The 14,991-nt window shown below is 55.2% G+C and overlaps 1 protein-coding gene across 1 annotated transcript; it reads left to right on the top strand.

The window, feature by feature from the left end:
• The first annotated feature begins 6,720 nt into the window (after positions 1-6,720).
• PMVK (phosphomevalonate kinase) lies at positions 6,721-13,817 on the top strand. The gene is made up of 5 exons (XM_079761006.1): positions 6,721-7,070; positions 8,915-8,978; positions 10,119-10,271; positions 12,214-12,343; positions 13,292-13,817. Exons 1-5 carry the CDS (start codon positions 6,976-6,978, stop codon positions 13,426-13,428), a joined length of 579 nt encoding a protein of 192 aa, XP_079617132.1. The 5' UTR covers positions 6,721-6,975; the 3' UTR covers positions 13,429-13,817.
• The last annotated feature ends 1,174 nt before the right edge of the window (positions 13,818-14,991 follow it).

Here is a 14,991-nt window from a genome sequence, read left to right as displayed (position 1 = left end):
GAGGTGTGGCCAGAGGGTTAAGTTCTTGCTCCGGAGGGAGCAGATTCTCCCACGGGACTGCCTGCATTTCTAAGGGGGAGTTTTATTGCAGGAAACGGGGAGGGCGCCACGGAAGGCGTTGGAGGGCCGTGGGGACAGTGTGTGAAGGAAGGTCCACGCGGTGCCGTGCGGATGGTGGTCGGAAGGATGGACTGGACAGATGAGAACTGCCGGTGGTTAGGGAGGTGTCAGCCAGCAGCCCAGGAGGGAGGTCACAGGCCCGTTCATCTATTTACTTACTTTGAATGGAGAGCTCGGGTATGGAAGCTGGAACCGTGAAACAGGACGTGCTTCGGTAGCTTAAGAGGCCAAAGGAGGGCGCCTGGGCGGGCTGCTCTGGCTCACCGGGAAGGCGGAGAGAAGGGGGCCTGGGAGGCGGGTTCAGGGGGTGAGCCCACGACGAGCTGTCTCTGGCCCTTGCTCCCCTGGTTGCAAGTCTCCTGGGGACCTTCGGGTTTAGGAGGTGCACGCCCGAGAGGGAAGAAAGGTGTGGTCGGTGTGGCTCAGTGGTTGAGCGTCGACCTATGACCCAGGAGGTCACGGTTCAATTCCCGGTCAGGGCACACACCCGGGTTGCAGCTCGGTCCCCAGTGTGGGGCGTGCAGGAGGCAGCCAATCAAGGATTCTCTCTCATCATTGATGTTTTTATCTCTCTCCCCCTTTCCCTTCCTCTGTGAAGTCAGTAGAAATATATTTAAAAAAATTATATAAAAGAGAAAGAAAGGCGTGGGCAGGGCCTGATTTGGATTAGGGAAGTAGAACGGACGGGCCTTGGGTGGGACCAGGACCCGGACAGGGAGGGGTCAAGGACACCTGGGCTCCCAGCCTCTGGCCGGGATGACTACCTCCTCCTGCAATGCTGGGAAAGGAGGAAAAGGCCGGCTGGCCGCGTAGGGGGTGGGTCAGGGAAGCGGCTGGGCTTGATTTTCAGGATCTGAGAGGAGATAGAGCAACCCTCCCAGCAGATCGCCGCTCTGCTCCACCAAGCTGCGTGTCCCATCACGCCCCCAATTCCTCTCCAGGGCAGGGTCCCCCTGGAGAAATTCTTACCGGCACCAGACACTTCCCTTGACTAAGCCCGAGGGGAGGCACCCAGCAAAGGGGAGTGCCCCTTTCCATGTCAAGGGGACAGGTCATGGGACTGTGGCAGGACAGGCAGAAACCCGAAGCTGAGAGCTGCGGAGAGGAAAATGTTACAACAGCCCCCCCCCCGCCCCCCCCCCCCCCCCCACACACACACACAAGGTCAACTACCCATAGGCCACGCGGAGCAGCCACAGTGCCTGCTGTCTGGGACGCGGCCTTGGGCCCCTGCTGAGGCAGTTGGGGAGGGAGGCATCAGTGCAGAAACCACGAGGCTCCAAGAAGCAGGCCGCCCACTCATCTGCGCAGGCCGTGAACTTTCCAGAACAATTCCATACCTCAAAGGTATGACCATGAATGCCTCTATTCTACAGATGAGGAACCTGAGATAGAAAGAGGAGGCGACTTGCCTAAGGTCCCGTCATAGCTGAAGAGTGACAGTGTAGGAAGACTGGCCCCCGGCAGCCCTGAGGACGCCAGCGGGCATTGGAAGTGTCCGGTACTGCTGCTCCCACCCCCCACCCCTGCCCGCCCTGCTGGCTGGCTCGGAGGCTGGAAGCAATCTCTACATTCCCATCCGTGTGTCTCTGGAGCCGGCGCCTCCTCCCCGGGCCTGTGTGCCCCCCACTTCAGCCACCTGGGCCACTGGCCCTGAGCGTTTTCCTCTCCGGTCACCAGCTGCCACCGGATGGGCCCCAGTGTGTGGGTAGGAAAAGGCCACCCTGGAAATCCCTTCATGAGCATCACATCCACCTCTTTTGTTGTCCAGCGGTGGAAACCGAGGCCCAGATAGGGAAGTGACTTGTCCAAGGTCACAAAGCTCACTAGGGACAGCGTGGAGACCAGAGCCCATGGCTGCTGACCCCTGACGAAGAATCCCTGTTGCTCCTCCTTCCCCTCCCCTCCCCTCCCCTCCCCTCCCCTCCCCTCCCCTCCCCTCTCCTCTCCGGCTCTTCAGGTTGGGCATCTCGGCTCTGAGATTGCTCCCTACAAGCAGGTTCCTTCTCTTGCTGTCCCTGACGGCTAACTGCGCTCCTGGCTCCTTCTGCAGAGACGGCTGGCGGTGGCCGCAGTGAGGCAGCCGCTCAGTGATTCTCTCTCATCATTGATGTTTCTCTCCCTCTCCCTTCCTCTCTGAAATTAATAAAAATACATTTAAAGAAATAAACATCAACCTTCATCACTAAGATTGTTTAAAAAACAGTCAAATGAAATCAGTAAATGACTCTTTTTAAAATATATATTTATTTATTGATTTCAGAGAGGAAGGGAGAGGGAGAGATAGAAACATCAACGATGAGAAGAATCACTGATGGCTGCCTCCTGCACGCCCCACACTGGGGATCGAGCCCGCAACCTGGGTATGTGCCCTTGACCGGAATTGAACCCGGGATCCTTCAGTCTGTAGGCCGACGCTCTATCCACTGAGCAAAACTGGCTAGGGCAGTAAATGACTCTTTCATAGTATTTGAAGTGGGTTTAGTTCCTCAACTCCAAGGTTTACATTCACTACAAAATAATATTACAGAAAAACAAAAATATTTATCTAAATCACCAATCTTTGTTTAAAAAAACCCACACATCTGCCCTGGCCAGCGTGGCTCCGTTGGTTGGGCGCCATCCTGTGCACTGAAAGGTCACTGGTTCGATTCCCTTCAGGGCACATGCCTGGCTTGTGGGCTCCATCCCCAGTCGGGGTGCAGAGGCGGCTCCAGCCTGCCCTTGGTCTGCGGGAGGGGCACACTCACCGGAAGGGACATCTGCTGGTGGCATTTCTTTTTTTATTTTATTTTTATTGATTTCAGAGAGGAAGGGAGAGGCAGAGAGAGAGAGAAACATCAATGACGAGAGAGATCATTGGCTGCTCCTACACATCCCACACTGGGGATCGAGCCCGCACGCAACCTGGGCATGTTCCCTGACTGGGAATTGAACCATGACCTCCCGGTTCATAGGTCGATGCTCAACCGCGGAGCCAAGCCAGCCAGGCACATGTACAATAGTTTTTGGTAAATACTTGGGCACATCTCTTAACTAGAATGAGCCTCAGCTGTCTCATTTTTAAGTAGGGGTAGTAGTGTTTATGTCCCATGATTGAGAAAAGGCCTGGCACATAGTAACTGCTCGATAAATACTACCTATTAGCCATCTGGAGGGAGAGACATGAATAAATGGATAATTATAGTGGAGGGTGCGATGCTGTGATATCGTGGGTACAGGGTGTATCAGGAGCAGAGAAAACAGAGATCTAAGTCAGACGGGGTGGGGAGTCCCGGCAGGCTCTCGGGAGGAGACTGGACAGGCGAGGTGTTACAGTACAAGCTGGAGCTTGTTTCGCGGCAAAAGCTGGGTCGGGTGTCTCCGGCAGCGGAACAACAGGTGGATCCATCGTTAGAGCCGGTGACAGCGCATACCCGAGCATCCTGCAAGAGTTCATGTATTTCATGTTCTCTCCAGATTGGGGATGAAGTCGCTTGTGCTTGACTTTTTAGCTGTCTGGTCTCATTGCCTGTCTCCCCGGAGAATGATTGCTCTTTGAGAGCAGGCTCCGTTTTGTTTACCGTGGCATCCCTAGCGGTACCTGGCACATTTTGGACATTTAAATACGTATTGAATGAATGCATGCATGCATGAATGAATGAATGAATGAATGAATAGGCTTCATTCCCATTAGCTTCCCAAAGACTCAGATTCCCCCTCTTCTCTTTCCCGGTTGTGCTACTTCCTTACCACCCCCATTCCCTTCTGTCCCTTATCTGCCAGGCTCCATTGCCCCAGAAGCAATGGCCATCACACACACGAGGACCGATTCACGAGTCACATTTGTACTTGCAAGCACTAGCAGAGGGCCTGCTTGGGTCAGCTGGACAATGACCAGGGGAAGATGGACTGGACCCAGGAGCCTGGAGTTGAAGCAAGGGCAACTGGTGGTGTCAGGAGCCAGGAGGACACCTGGTTCCACCATGGGACAGGCCTGTGTTGGAAGGGCAGACCTTGGGACCCTCCGCGCGGGGCTGCCTCGCTTGGGCTGGGTGGGAGGGGCACTGACACAGCCCCGCTTCGCTGGGCTCCGCAGAGCTGCAGGAACTGGTCCCCTGCAGGCTCAGACTGTCCAGGGAGTGTTAATACCAGGCGTACCGGTTAATAATGCGGACTTTTCTCACTAGATGGAGTGACACCTATGTTGATATAGATGCGATTTGATATGTATGCTGTTTTGTTGTATTAACAGCAAGCTTCAAAACTTCGTATGTCCAATTTTCTGAAGGTGTTAACATCATAGATATCTTTACGCTTAAAAATGTCGAATTTCGCCGAAACCGGTTTGGCTCAGTGGATAGAGCGTCGGCCCGTGGACTCAAGGGTCCCAGGTTCGATTCCGGTCAAGGGCATGTACCTTGGTTGCAGGCACATCCCCAGTAGGGGGTGTGCAAGAGGCAGCTGATCGATGTTTCTAACTCTCCCTCTCTCTTCCTCTCTGTAAAAAATCAATAAAATATATATATATATAAAAATGTCGAATTTCGTGCCAAAAAAGCATTTGCGGGAAGTTTTAATTCATTACTTTATTTTGAAGAAAAGTGCTGCTGAAAGTTATCGTATACTTCGGGAAGCTTATGGTGAACATGCTCCATCTCAAGATATGTGTGAACACTGGTTTAAATGCTTTAAAAGTGATGATTTCGATGTGAAAGACAAAGAACGTCCAGGTCAACCAAAAAAGTTTGAAGACCAACAATAACAAGCATTATTGGATGGAGATATGTGTCAAACTCAAAAACAACTTGCAGAAAGATTAAACGTCGCTCAGCAAACAATGGGAAAGATTTTAAAGGAAGGAAAATGGGTACCACATCAACTGAATGAAAGACAAATGGAAAACTGAAAAGTCATCAGTAAAATGTTGCTTCAACGGCATGAAAGAAAGTCTTTTTTGCATCCAATTGTGACTGGTGATGAAAAGTGGATTTATTTTGAGAATCCCAAACGCACAAAATCATGGGTTGATCTGGTTCAACCATCAACATTGACTGCAAGGCCAAATCACTTTGGAAAGAAGACAGTTCTCTGCGTTTGGTGGGATCAGGAAGGTGTGGTGTATTATGAGCTTCTAAAACCAGGTGAAACCAGGTTAATACTGATCGCTACCGACAACAAATCAATTTGAACCACGCTTTGATGGTAAAACCACCAGAATTAGCCAGAAGACACGGCAAAGTAATTTTGCTTCATGATGACGCACCATCACACACTTCAAAACCAGTTAAAGACACGTTAAAAGATCTTGCCTGGGCCCTAGCTGGTTTGGCTCAGTGGATAGAGCGTCAGCCTGCGGACTGAAGGGTCCCAGGTTTGATTCCGGTCAAGGGCACATGCCTGTGTTGCAGGCTTGATCCCCAGTGGGGAATGTGCAGGAGGAAGCCAATCAATGATTCTCTCTCATCATTGATGTTTCTATCTCTCCTTCCCTCTCCCTTCCTCTCTGAAATCAATAAAGATCTATTTAAAAAGAAAAAAAAAAAAAGATCTTGCCTGGGAAGTATGAACCCACCCGCGGTATTCACCAGACCTTGCTCCTTCAGATGACCACTTGTTGATGGCACTCGCACTTTCTGAGCAGCACTTCAAAACGTAGAAGTGGAAAATTGTGTCTCTGAATGGTCTGCCTCAAAACAAGAAAAGGCTCTAACTGGTTTGGCTCAGTGGACAGAGCGTCGGCCTGTGGACTCAAGGGTCCCAGGTTCGATTCCGCTCAAGGGCATGTACCTTGGTTGCGGGCACATCCCCATAGGGAGTGTGCAGGAGGCAGCTGATCGATGTTTCTCTCTCATCGATGTTTCTAACTATCCCTCTCCCTTCCTCTCTGTAAAAAATAAATAAATAAAAAAATATATATATATTAAAACAACAACAACAAAAACCCGAGAAAAGTTCTATTGGGACGGTATCCACAAATTACCTGAAATGTGGGGGGAATGTGTAGCTAGCGATGGACATTACTTTGAGTAAAGCACTTTTGATGTTTCTCTTGAAATTATCGTGTTTGCTTTGACTACAAAATCCGCATTATGAACCGGTAAAGGTCAACCCGCTTTTGTAACTGGTACCCACACCTTTGGGGAGGAGGCTGCGGCTGGACCAGCGACGTGAGCTTCTCCCGGGGCTGAAAGGCCGCCCTGCAGCAGCCCCTCCAGGTACCAACACCTGTTCACTAGTAACAATACCGGAGCGTGTGTGCGGTTAAGCTCCTCCCCCAGGATGACGCCGTCGGGCCACCCTCTGATGTCATCGCTGGTTTCAGAGAAAGACCCAGTTTCGCCGTGGGGACCATATGGATGTGCTTTCGCACAGGCAACGTCACACACAGACACCAAGGCAGTTCGGAGAGCTCCTCCCACGCGACCATGCGTGCTCTTTGTCAGCCATATTCGCCGGGTCGGGAGGAAGGGAGTGGGAGGCTCGCGTCGGGAAAGCTGAAGACGTCGCCTCCCTCCGAGGAGAATGGTCGCACCCAGTGCCCGCCCTCGCCTGTCGGCTCAGGGGCGGGGCCGCGGCGTCCGGTGTGGGCGGGGCCGGACTGTGCTAAGTGAGCGGGGAGGGGGCGTGTGCAGCGGGCCGGCCGCCCTGGGCTCGGCCTTCTTTGCCTCCACGTTGAACTTCTGTGGACGTTAATTCAAACGCACGGACGTGCAGGGGCGGGCGGGCGGACCCCTCTACGGCGGTGCGGGGGACGCGCGCGAGGCCCTCCCTGTGGCCGCTCCCCCTGGCGGCCGCACCCGTTCCGCGCCGGTGGCCCAGTTTCAGGGTTGGGAGCCGTGTCATCTTTAGGGATCGCCGACGTGTGGGGGCCCCATGGCCCCGCTGGGAGGAGCCCCCCGGCTGGTGCTGCTGTTCAGCGGGAAGAGGAAATCCGGGAAGGACTTCGTGACCGAGGCGCTGCAGAGCAGGTGGGGGTAGGGGTGGGGAGGGGGGAACCCCGCGCCACGTGACGCGGGGGTGTGCTGGAGGGGGCGTGAGCTTTGGCGTAAGGGTCCTGGGGTCCAGGTGGGAGGAAGTGGGGGGATTGTCACCAGCACATAAAACAGCAGTCTACACACATCCACCTGGAAGAACCAAGCGACCACCTCTCCCAAGACTGTAGGCGGCAGGTCTCCCTCGTCCAGAAGCAGTAATAAGTTACCACTAAGGCACTTAAAAAAAATATTTTATTGATTTTAGAGAGGAAGGGAGAGGGAGAGAGAGATGGAAACATCAGTGATGAGAGAGAATCATTGATTGGCTGCTTCCTGCACGCCCCCTACTGGGGATCAAGCCTGCAACCCAGGCATGTGTCCTTAGCCGAAATCCAACCTGGGACCTTTCAGTTCGCTGGCTGATGCTCTGACCATTGAGCCAAACCAGCTAGGGCACTAAGGCACTTTTTAGGCTCCATGCCTAACCCAGCGACGGGGCTGGGGCTAACCTTACAGGTACGGAAACTGAGTCGCAGGGAAAGGATTTGCCCAAGGCCACACTCCGATTGTGTCTGACTCCAAAGACATATAAATCCTGGCCCAGCACACCCACCTACTAGTTGGGGTTTCACTGAGCCTTTATTATGAGCCAGGCACTGTGTGTTTATATTAATATATTATCTCATTTAATCCTCCAAATCCTCTTTGTTAGGTACTGTGTAGTATTATTAGTGTCTCCATTTCACAGATGAAGAGACCGAGTCTCTGAAAAGTAAAAAAAACCAAACCAAACCAGAAAAAACAAAACCCAAACTTGCCAGGTTACAAAGTCTTAGTCAGATCTAGGACTGAAATTAAACGTTAAACTCGCTCCAAGGAATGGGTTCTTTCTGCTTCACCTCACTGTCTCTCCAATAGTAGCTTTCTCTCCAGGAGAGATGTTACGTGTGGGAGCGTTTTTGTTGGGGCGGCATGGGAGGGGGGGGGGGGAGGGGGAGAGGGGGGACAGAGGAGCAGGGAGAAGCAGGGCGGGCTCCTCTCCTCTGACCACTGTGGGCTGAGGGGTACCTAGAGGTTGCTTTGGGGCACAACAGGGGTTGGTTCTAAGCGTTCATGGGGGAGCCCAGGGCAGAGATCACTACCTGCATTCCCCCATCAAGTCTCCACCACCTTTTCCCAAGTTGCATTTCTCCGTCGCTGCAGACACAGGAGTCAGACAGTGGTGACAGGTTCTGGGGTTAGACTGCTGAGATGCAAATCCTGACCTACCACCTCTGAGTTGGCGATCTTGTATGAGTTTCGCAGCCATTCTGTGCCTCGGTGTTGTTATTTGTGGGACGGGGGTGGTAATCGGGGGGTTGTAAGGATTAAAGGAAATAATGCGCGTGAAGGCCTTGGGAGAACAATTTCTGACACCGCATCGAGGCGCAGGAGCGAGACGTTGGCTCTTAGTTTTCTCGGACCAACGCTGGCTTCGTTACTTGGGACGTTGCGTTGGGTGAGTCGGTTCTCTCACTCAGCCTTAGTTTTCTCATCCGGAACTCGGAAATCAGAGCGCCTGTGTCACGATGCCAGTGTTTAAGAGAATCTGTGAGCATACAGTTCAGTACAGTAAATGGCTGGCTGGGTACATTGGACTGAATGAATGAATTACTCATGTTGTGGTGACCAAGTCAGTTGAGGCTGCGATACACCGGCTGGGAGACTGGTTCAGGGGTCCAGCAGTAAATGCATCTAGCCAGAATATCACACTATCATCGTAGTTTTATCTGTTTTACCTGTGACTCTCTGGGGCCTGGAAGACCCAGGCTAACTGGGCGTGGGTCTCTGTCCCACAGACTCGGAGCGGACGTCTGCGCTGTCCTGCGGCTCTCCGGTCCTCTCAAGGAGCAGTATGCTCAGGTAGGAGGTGGCTCTCGGTGACACGTGACATCTCGGGGGCGGGAAGGAGCCAGCCCCCTGGCACGGTGGCTGTGGCTGTCGTCTGAGGCACTGGGAGGGTCCCTGTGACCACTGTTGGCAGGGTGGTGGCCAGCTCTCCGTTTTCTGCGGGTGGACTTTTTGGGGGCATTTTCAACTTGCACTTCCTTCCCATTGGCCTCACTCACTTCAGGCCCCTCCCCAGGGCAGGTTCAGGAAAGCGCGTCCAGCCCTGCCAGCCCTGGCTGGTTTGGCTCAGCGGATAGAGCGTCAGCCTGCGGGCTGAAGGGTCCCAGGTTCGATTCCGGCCAAGGGCACATGCCCGGGTTGTGGGCTCGATCCCCAGGGTGGGGCATGCAAGAGGCAGTCAATCGATAATTTTCTCTCATCATTGATGTTTCTCTCTCTTCCTCTCTGAAATCAATAAAAAAGGAAAAAGAAAAAAGCGCATCCAGGAAAGGCTGGAGCGGGGCGGTGGCCGCGCTGATGCTGTGGATTAGTGGGCGCCTGCGCACACACTCTTCCTCTGAGAGTGTGACACCACCTTCGCGGCCTCAGCTGGTGCCACGCCCCGGGGTGCTCCCCTCAGACATTTAGTTGCATGAATTGCCAGGCTGTATTATTAAGTGAAACAAACAAACAAGATTTGGAACAGTGTATAGAGGATGCTGTATAATAATAGGGACAGATTGTAAATATACCTGCTCACATTGCCAACCATGCAGCAAATACTTATGGGTGCCCGCGTTGTGTTAAACACGGTTCAGAGGTGTTAAAAGCTGGGACGGACACACGAGAGACGTGCCATCGGTGGCCTTCAGGGAGGGCGCTGTGGGCTGGGCACAGTGGCGGGAGGGAGAGTTTTCACTGTAAATGCAGGTATATCTTTTGAATTTTGAACCATGGGGGATTTTATAAAAAGGAATAGGATTGTGCCTGGCCGGCCTGGCTTCTGTCCGTCTTCGGGATTTCTCCATTTCCGGAGCCCGCTCCCATGCAGGCCGCTGTCCTAGCGGACACCTCGCTGGGCCTTGCCTTGTCCTGGGGGAGGTGGGCGAGGGGAGGGAGGGCGAGGCCACGGCGGTGGCGAGGCTGGGCACGGACATCGTGTGCTTTGGGCAGGAACACGGCCTGAACTTCCAGAGACTCCTGGATGCCAGCGGCTACAAGGAGGCCTATCGGCGGGACATGATCCTCTGGGGAGAGGCGCGGCGCCAGGCTGACCCAGGCTTCTTCTGCAGGAAGGTCGTGGAGGGCGTCTCCCAGCCCGTCTGGGTAAGGGTGCCGAGGGGCAGCATGAAGAAAACTCCGTTTCTCCAGTCCTCGCTGTTCCCCAAATGTGACTCAGATGTGTCCATTTCTCCCTCCTCACTGCCACCTCCCATGGCCCAAGCCCTCACCATGGACAACCTCGTAGCCGCACACTGGTCTCGGCATCAGCTCTTGTCCCCTGTGAGTCACAGCCAGAGTGACCATCTATTTATTTAACCCTCACCCGAGGATATTTTTCCATGGATTTTTAGGGAGAGGAGATAAATATGAAGGGGCCAAATAAAGCCAGCCAGGGCTGTGCGGAAGGCTGGGTTGCTGCTTTATTAAGGATGTAAGAAGGCCTCTCTGAAATGACAGTTGAGCAGACCTGAAGGAGGTGAGGGGTAAGCCAGAGACGTATTTGTGGGTGAGGGGTGAGTGGAGGAGGTGCAGTCAGGTTGTGCAGGGTCTTTGGAAGAGCCTCGGTATTTCTCTGGGCGGTGGTGACTCCGTGGAGGGTTTGGAACAGAGTAGGGACATGATGTGATCTGAGGTCGGAAGGTTCACCCTGGCTGCGAGGGGACGGGCAGGTGTAGAAGCGGAGAGCCAGGGAGAGGCTCTCTGTCAGAGAGGCAGAGTGGCCATGGCCCGGCTCAGAACGGGGTGGAGAGGAGAGAAGGGTTGATTCTGCACGGATTTCGAAGATGGAACCGATGGTGTGTTGGCTGTGGTGTGTGAGGACAGAAGACAGTGCCAAGGATTTTGTTCTGAGCGGCTGGACGAATAGAGTTGTCGTTTTCTGAGACGGGAAAGGTGTGGGAGGAACAGGTTTGGGGAGCAAATCAGGAGTCCAGTTTTGGCAGGGGTGAGGTCGAGACGCTTGCTGATAGGCACTGTGATTGCGGTTATTAGTGAAGCTGCTTGCTCAGTGTCTGTCTCACATGCGACCACAAGCTCTGAGAGGGCAAGCACTCGGGCCCCAGCGCCTGGCACACAGTAGGCACTTGCTGTGGTACCTGTTGATTCATTCATTCATGGAACATATGCCACCGAGTGTTCATGTGTCAGCCCGCGCACTAGGGGCAGGGATAGTGACGGATCAGCGTCCTTTCCCTCCCGGAGCTGACTCTGGGTAGGGCAGACAGACAGCAAACATGCAAACAAACACACCGTGATGGTTTTCAGAGCTCTAGTGCTCAGAGGAAAGTAAGTATTGGAACCGAGAGGGGCAGGAAGGACAGCAGGGTGCAGGGACAGCCTCCCCGAGGAGGTGACATTGGAGCAGGGACGTCCATGAAGCGAGAGAGCCTACCAGGCAGAGGGGGTAGGACGTGCAAAGGCCCTGAGAAGCAGCAAGGAGGCCGCAGGGGGACGACTGGGGGGAGGATGATGCGAAACAGGTGCCAGATGTCGTAGGGCCTCGTACGTTGGGGTGAGAACCTTGGATTCTGTTGGAATGACGGGAAGCCTTGGGGAGGTTTAGAGCAGGGAACTGACAAAAACCACATTTATGTTTTTAAAAGGCGCTGGGGGGTGGGGGTGGGTAGGGACTTGTTACAAGTATCTCTTTCCGGCCCAGTTTGCTCATCTGTAAAAGGAGTGCGTTGAACTAGCGGAACTGATTTCAAAGCCTGAGGCTTCTTCCTTAGCACAGCAATGACCAGCACGACCCCCGGACACAAGTGTAACAATGACAGAGTGTGGGCAGCGTGGGCTGCAGGCTGCAGCAATCAGGGAGGGCTGCCTGGAGGAGGAGGCGGCGGTGTCTGTCCCAGCTGGTTGGGTGAGAAGGGGAGTGGGGGTACACTTGTCTGGGCTCTTTAGTCCCCCCACTGACCTCATTGCGCTCCTGCTTATTCCAAGGAGGGCTGGGCCTGCCCCTCTCCCTCCCCTCCCCGCAGTGCCCTTCCCTGCCGCTCCCTGCACCATGTCCTGTTGGTCACCTGTCTGTGTCCCTTTCCTGCAGCTGGTGAGTGACACGCGGAGGGTGTCTGACATCCAGTGGTTCCGGGAGGCCCACGGGGCTGTGACGCAGACAGTCCGCGTGGTGGCCTCGGAGCAGAGCCGACAGCAGCGGGGCTGGGTGTTCACACCAGGTGAGCTGCTCACAACCTTTGCCCCCAAGGCTCGGTACACAGCTCACCACCCCACCTGCAGTCCAGGCCGCCTTTTCCCATGTTCTGGGACACCTGCTCTCTTCCTGGAACGGGGTGGGAGAGTGAGCGAGGGCTTGGAAAAGGGAATCTGAGACTCAGGAGTGCCCCAGGTTAGAGAGTGGAGTGTGGTGGGGGCAGGCGTCCTGGGGGCGTAGAGGTTCCCTGTGATTTTGGCGGGGTGCTCTTACCTGGGCCGTCCTTTCTAGGCCAGTGGGCTTCTGGAGGAGTGGCGAGGGCCCACCCCCAACCCAGGCGGGCTGACAGTGGGCCCGAGGCAGGCCTGTTTGATTGACAGAGTGGGGGCGGGAGCAAGAGGAAGCTGTGCTAGGCAGCCTCAGCGGTGCGAGCCGAGCCGAGGACCTGCTCTGTGGCAATTCAGAGGCGCAGGTCAGGCCTCCTCCTGCCCTAGTTCACGGTGACCCGGGGAAGTTCAAATCCAGTGGGTACAACCCCTCCCGATGGCCGTGCGTCTCTTTGGCGCCCACCACAGGCCGGGCCTGCGCTAAATCACTTTACAGACACAATAAACCTGCCAGGAGAGGCCGATATTACCCTTCTCGTGTCCAACAAGGATGGCACACAGAGACTTAGGGATAGACAGCAAGCAGCGCTCCGAGCGTCACATCGAGTGAAACCCCTTTTGGGTGGTCTGTGGTTTCGATGACCCAGTTCACCCTCTGTAGGAAGTGGCAAGTGAAGAGTTTAGTCAGCGGCACCCTCCGAGGGCTCAGGTGGCTGCGGGCTCAGGGTGTTCCAGGGGGTTGGGGAGTACCCTCCGCGGGGTCGGGGTGGGGGAGGGAGCTTGGCGCTCCGCCTGGGGCCAGCAGCCCTCCGCGCCCGTGCTTGTCTGGAAGGAGCGGGCTTGACCTCGCCATGCCCCCTCTGCAGGAGTGGACGATGGGGAGTCCGAATGTGGCCTGGACAACTTTGGGGACTTCGATTGGGTCATCGAGAACGACGGAGACGGGCAGCGCCTGGAGGAGCAGTTGGAGAACCTGCTAGAATTTGTCCGCTCCAGGCTTTAGTGATGTTCTAGGGGCCCCGAAGCTGCGGCGGGGCGGGTGGGGCTGACTCTGCCCGACGGGGTGGCTGATGCTGGCCAAGCGGGGCGCACCCGGAGGGTCTGGGCCCAGCACGTGTCAGACAAGACAAGGAGCCTCCAGGAACTATAACTCTGCTTTAATACATTTTTACTGATTTCAGAGAGGAAGGGAGAGGGAGAGAGAGACAGAAACACCAGTGTTGAGAGAGAATCATTGATCGGCTGCCTCCTGCATGCCCCACACCAGGGATCCTGCAACCCTAGGCATGTGGCCTGACCTGAACCGTGACCTCCTGGTTCAGAGGTCGATGCTCAACCACTGAGCCACACCAGTGGGGCCAGGACCTCATTTCTTTCTTTCTTTCTTTCTTTCTTTCTTTCTTTCTTTCTTTCTTTCTTTCTTTCTTTCTTTCTTTCTTTCTTTCTTTTAAATATATTTTTATTGATTACAGAGAGGAAGGGAGAGAGGAAGAGGGAGAGAGAAAGAGAGAAACATCAATGATGAGAATCATTGATCGGCTGCCTCCTGCACGCCCCCTACCCGGGATGGAGCCCACAACCCAGGCATGTGCCCATGACCGGAATCGAACCAGGGATCTTTCAGTCTGCAGGCTGATGCTCTACCCACTGAGCCACACCAGTGGGGCCAGGACCTCATTTCGTTATGGACTGGGCTGCCCGGCCTCTCAGGAGGAGACTTTAAGGGCAAAGGGCGGTGCTGGAAGCAGGAACATCCGCGTCTCCAGGGGCGCCTGGCCGGGCAGCCGGTGGTTGCCCTGCTTCCCCATCAGGATGCTTTCGGCCCCTTGTTCTGGGCAAGAGTGTGGACACGAATAAACCTCCTTGGAGCACGTGCTGCGCACTGGACGTCTCTCCCTCCCAGGTGCCAGCCCAGCCTGTGTGGGCTCGCAGGGCTCGGCTTGTCCAGGTGCCGGTGGGTTCCTGCTCTGCCTGCACCTGGGCTGGGACTTGTCCTCAGAGGCTGACCTTGGCCCGGGCCAGGCGGGCAAGAGGGCTGTTTGTGTCACAGACAGCGTTGGGGTCTTGGGGTCTCCTCTTCGGGGATGGCCCCAAAGAGGCTCCTGCAGCAGGGACCCTGAGGGGCAGGGTGTCACCGAGGGGCACCGAGAGCCATGGCTCCTGTGAGCCTGGGCGGCTCTGGGCGGGAGCATCACTGCGAGCCCCCGCTGTTCCGCGAGGCCGTGGACGGCCCCCTGGGAGTTAGACCGCCTCGTGCGGTTCGTAAGCGCCGTTTCGATTCTTCAAAGCCGGCCCGTGACGTGGGCAGGGAGAGCCTTTTCAGCTGCAGGCGGCAGATGCCGGTAACTCAGAGAAGGGAACCAGGTGCCTCGGGTCAGAGGGTAGTAAGTGGCAGTGCTCAGATAGCCCACGGCGGCTGCCCGGCTCCCGGGCAGGTCCCCTCGGTCACAAAGGGGTACAGCCCCGGGCCTAGCCAGCACCCCACTCTCTGGCCCTGGCTTTGTTTTCCTCCCACACATTCTGTTGGTTCTCACCGAGAAGGGGCCACCTAAAGAAATGACACCCG

Source organism: Cnephaeus nilssonii (genome assembly GCF_951640355.1).
Source record: "Cnephaeus nilssonii genome assembly, chromosome: 21".
Lineage (NCBI taxonomy): Eukaryota > Metazoa > Chordata > Mammalia > Chiroptera > Vespertilionidae > Cnephaeus > Cnephaeus nilssonii.
The sequence above is the reverse complement of the archived record's forward strand: the minus strand, read 5'-3'. Positions and strand labels throughout refer to the sequence as shown.

Excerpts from the sequence above, each read along its gene's own strand:
- PMVK (XM_079761006.1), top strand. The coding sequence starts at position 6,976 with ATGGCCCCGCTGGGAGGAGCCCCCCGGCTGGTGCTGCTGTTCAGCGGG. Across the intron at positions 8,979-10,118 it reads TCAAGGAGCAGTATGCTCAG|GAACACGGCCTGAACTTCCA; the intron begins GTAGGAGGTGGC and ends TGCTTTGGGCAG. Across the intron at positions 10,272-12,213 it reads GCGTCTCCCAGCCCGTCTGG|CTGGTGAGTGACACGCGGAG; the intron begins GTAAGGGTGCCG and ends CCTTTCCTGCAG.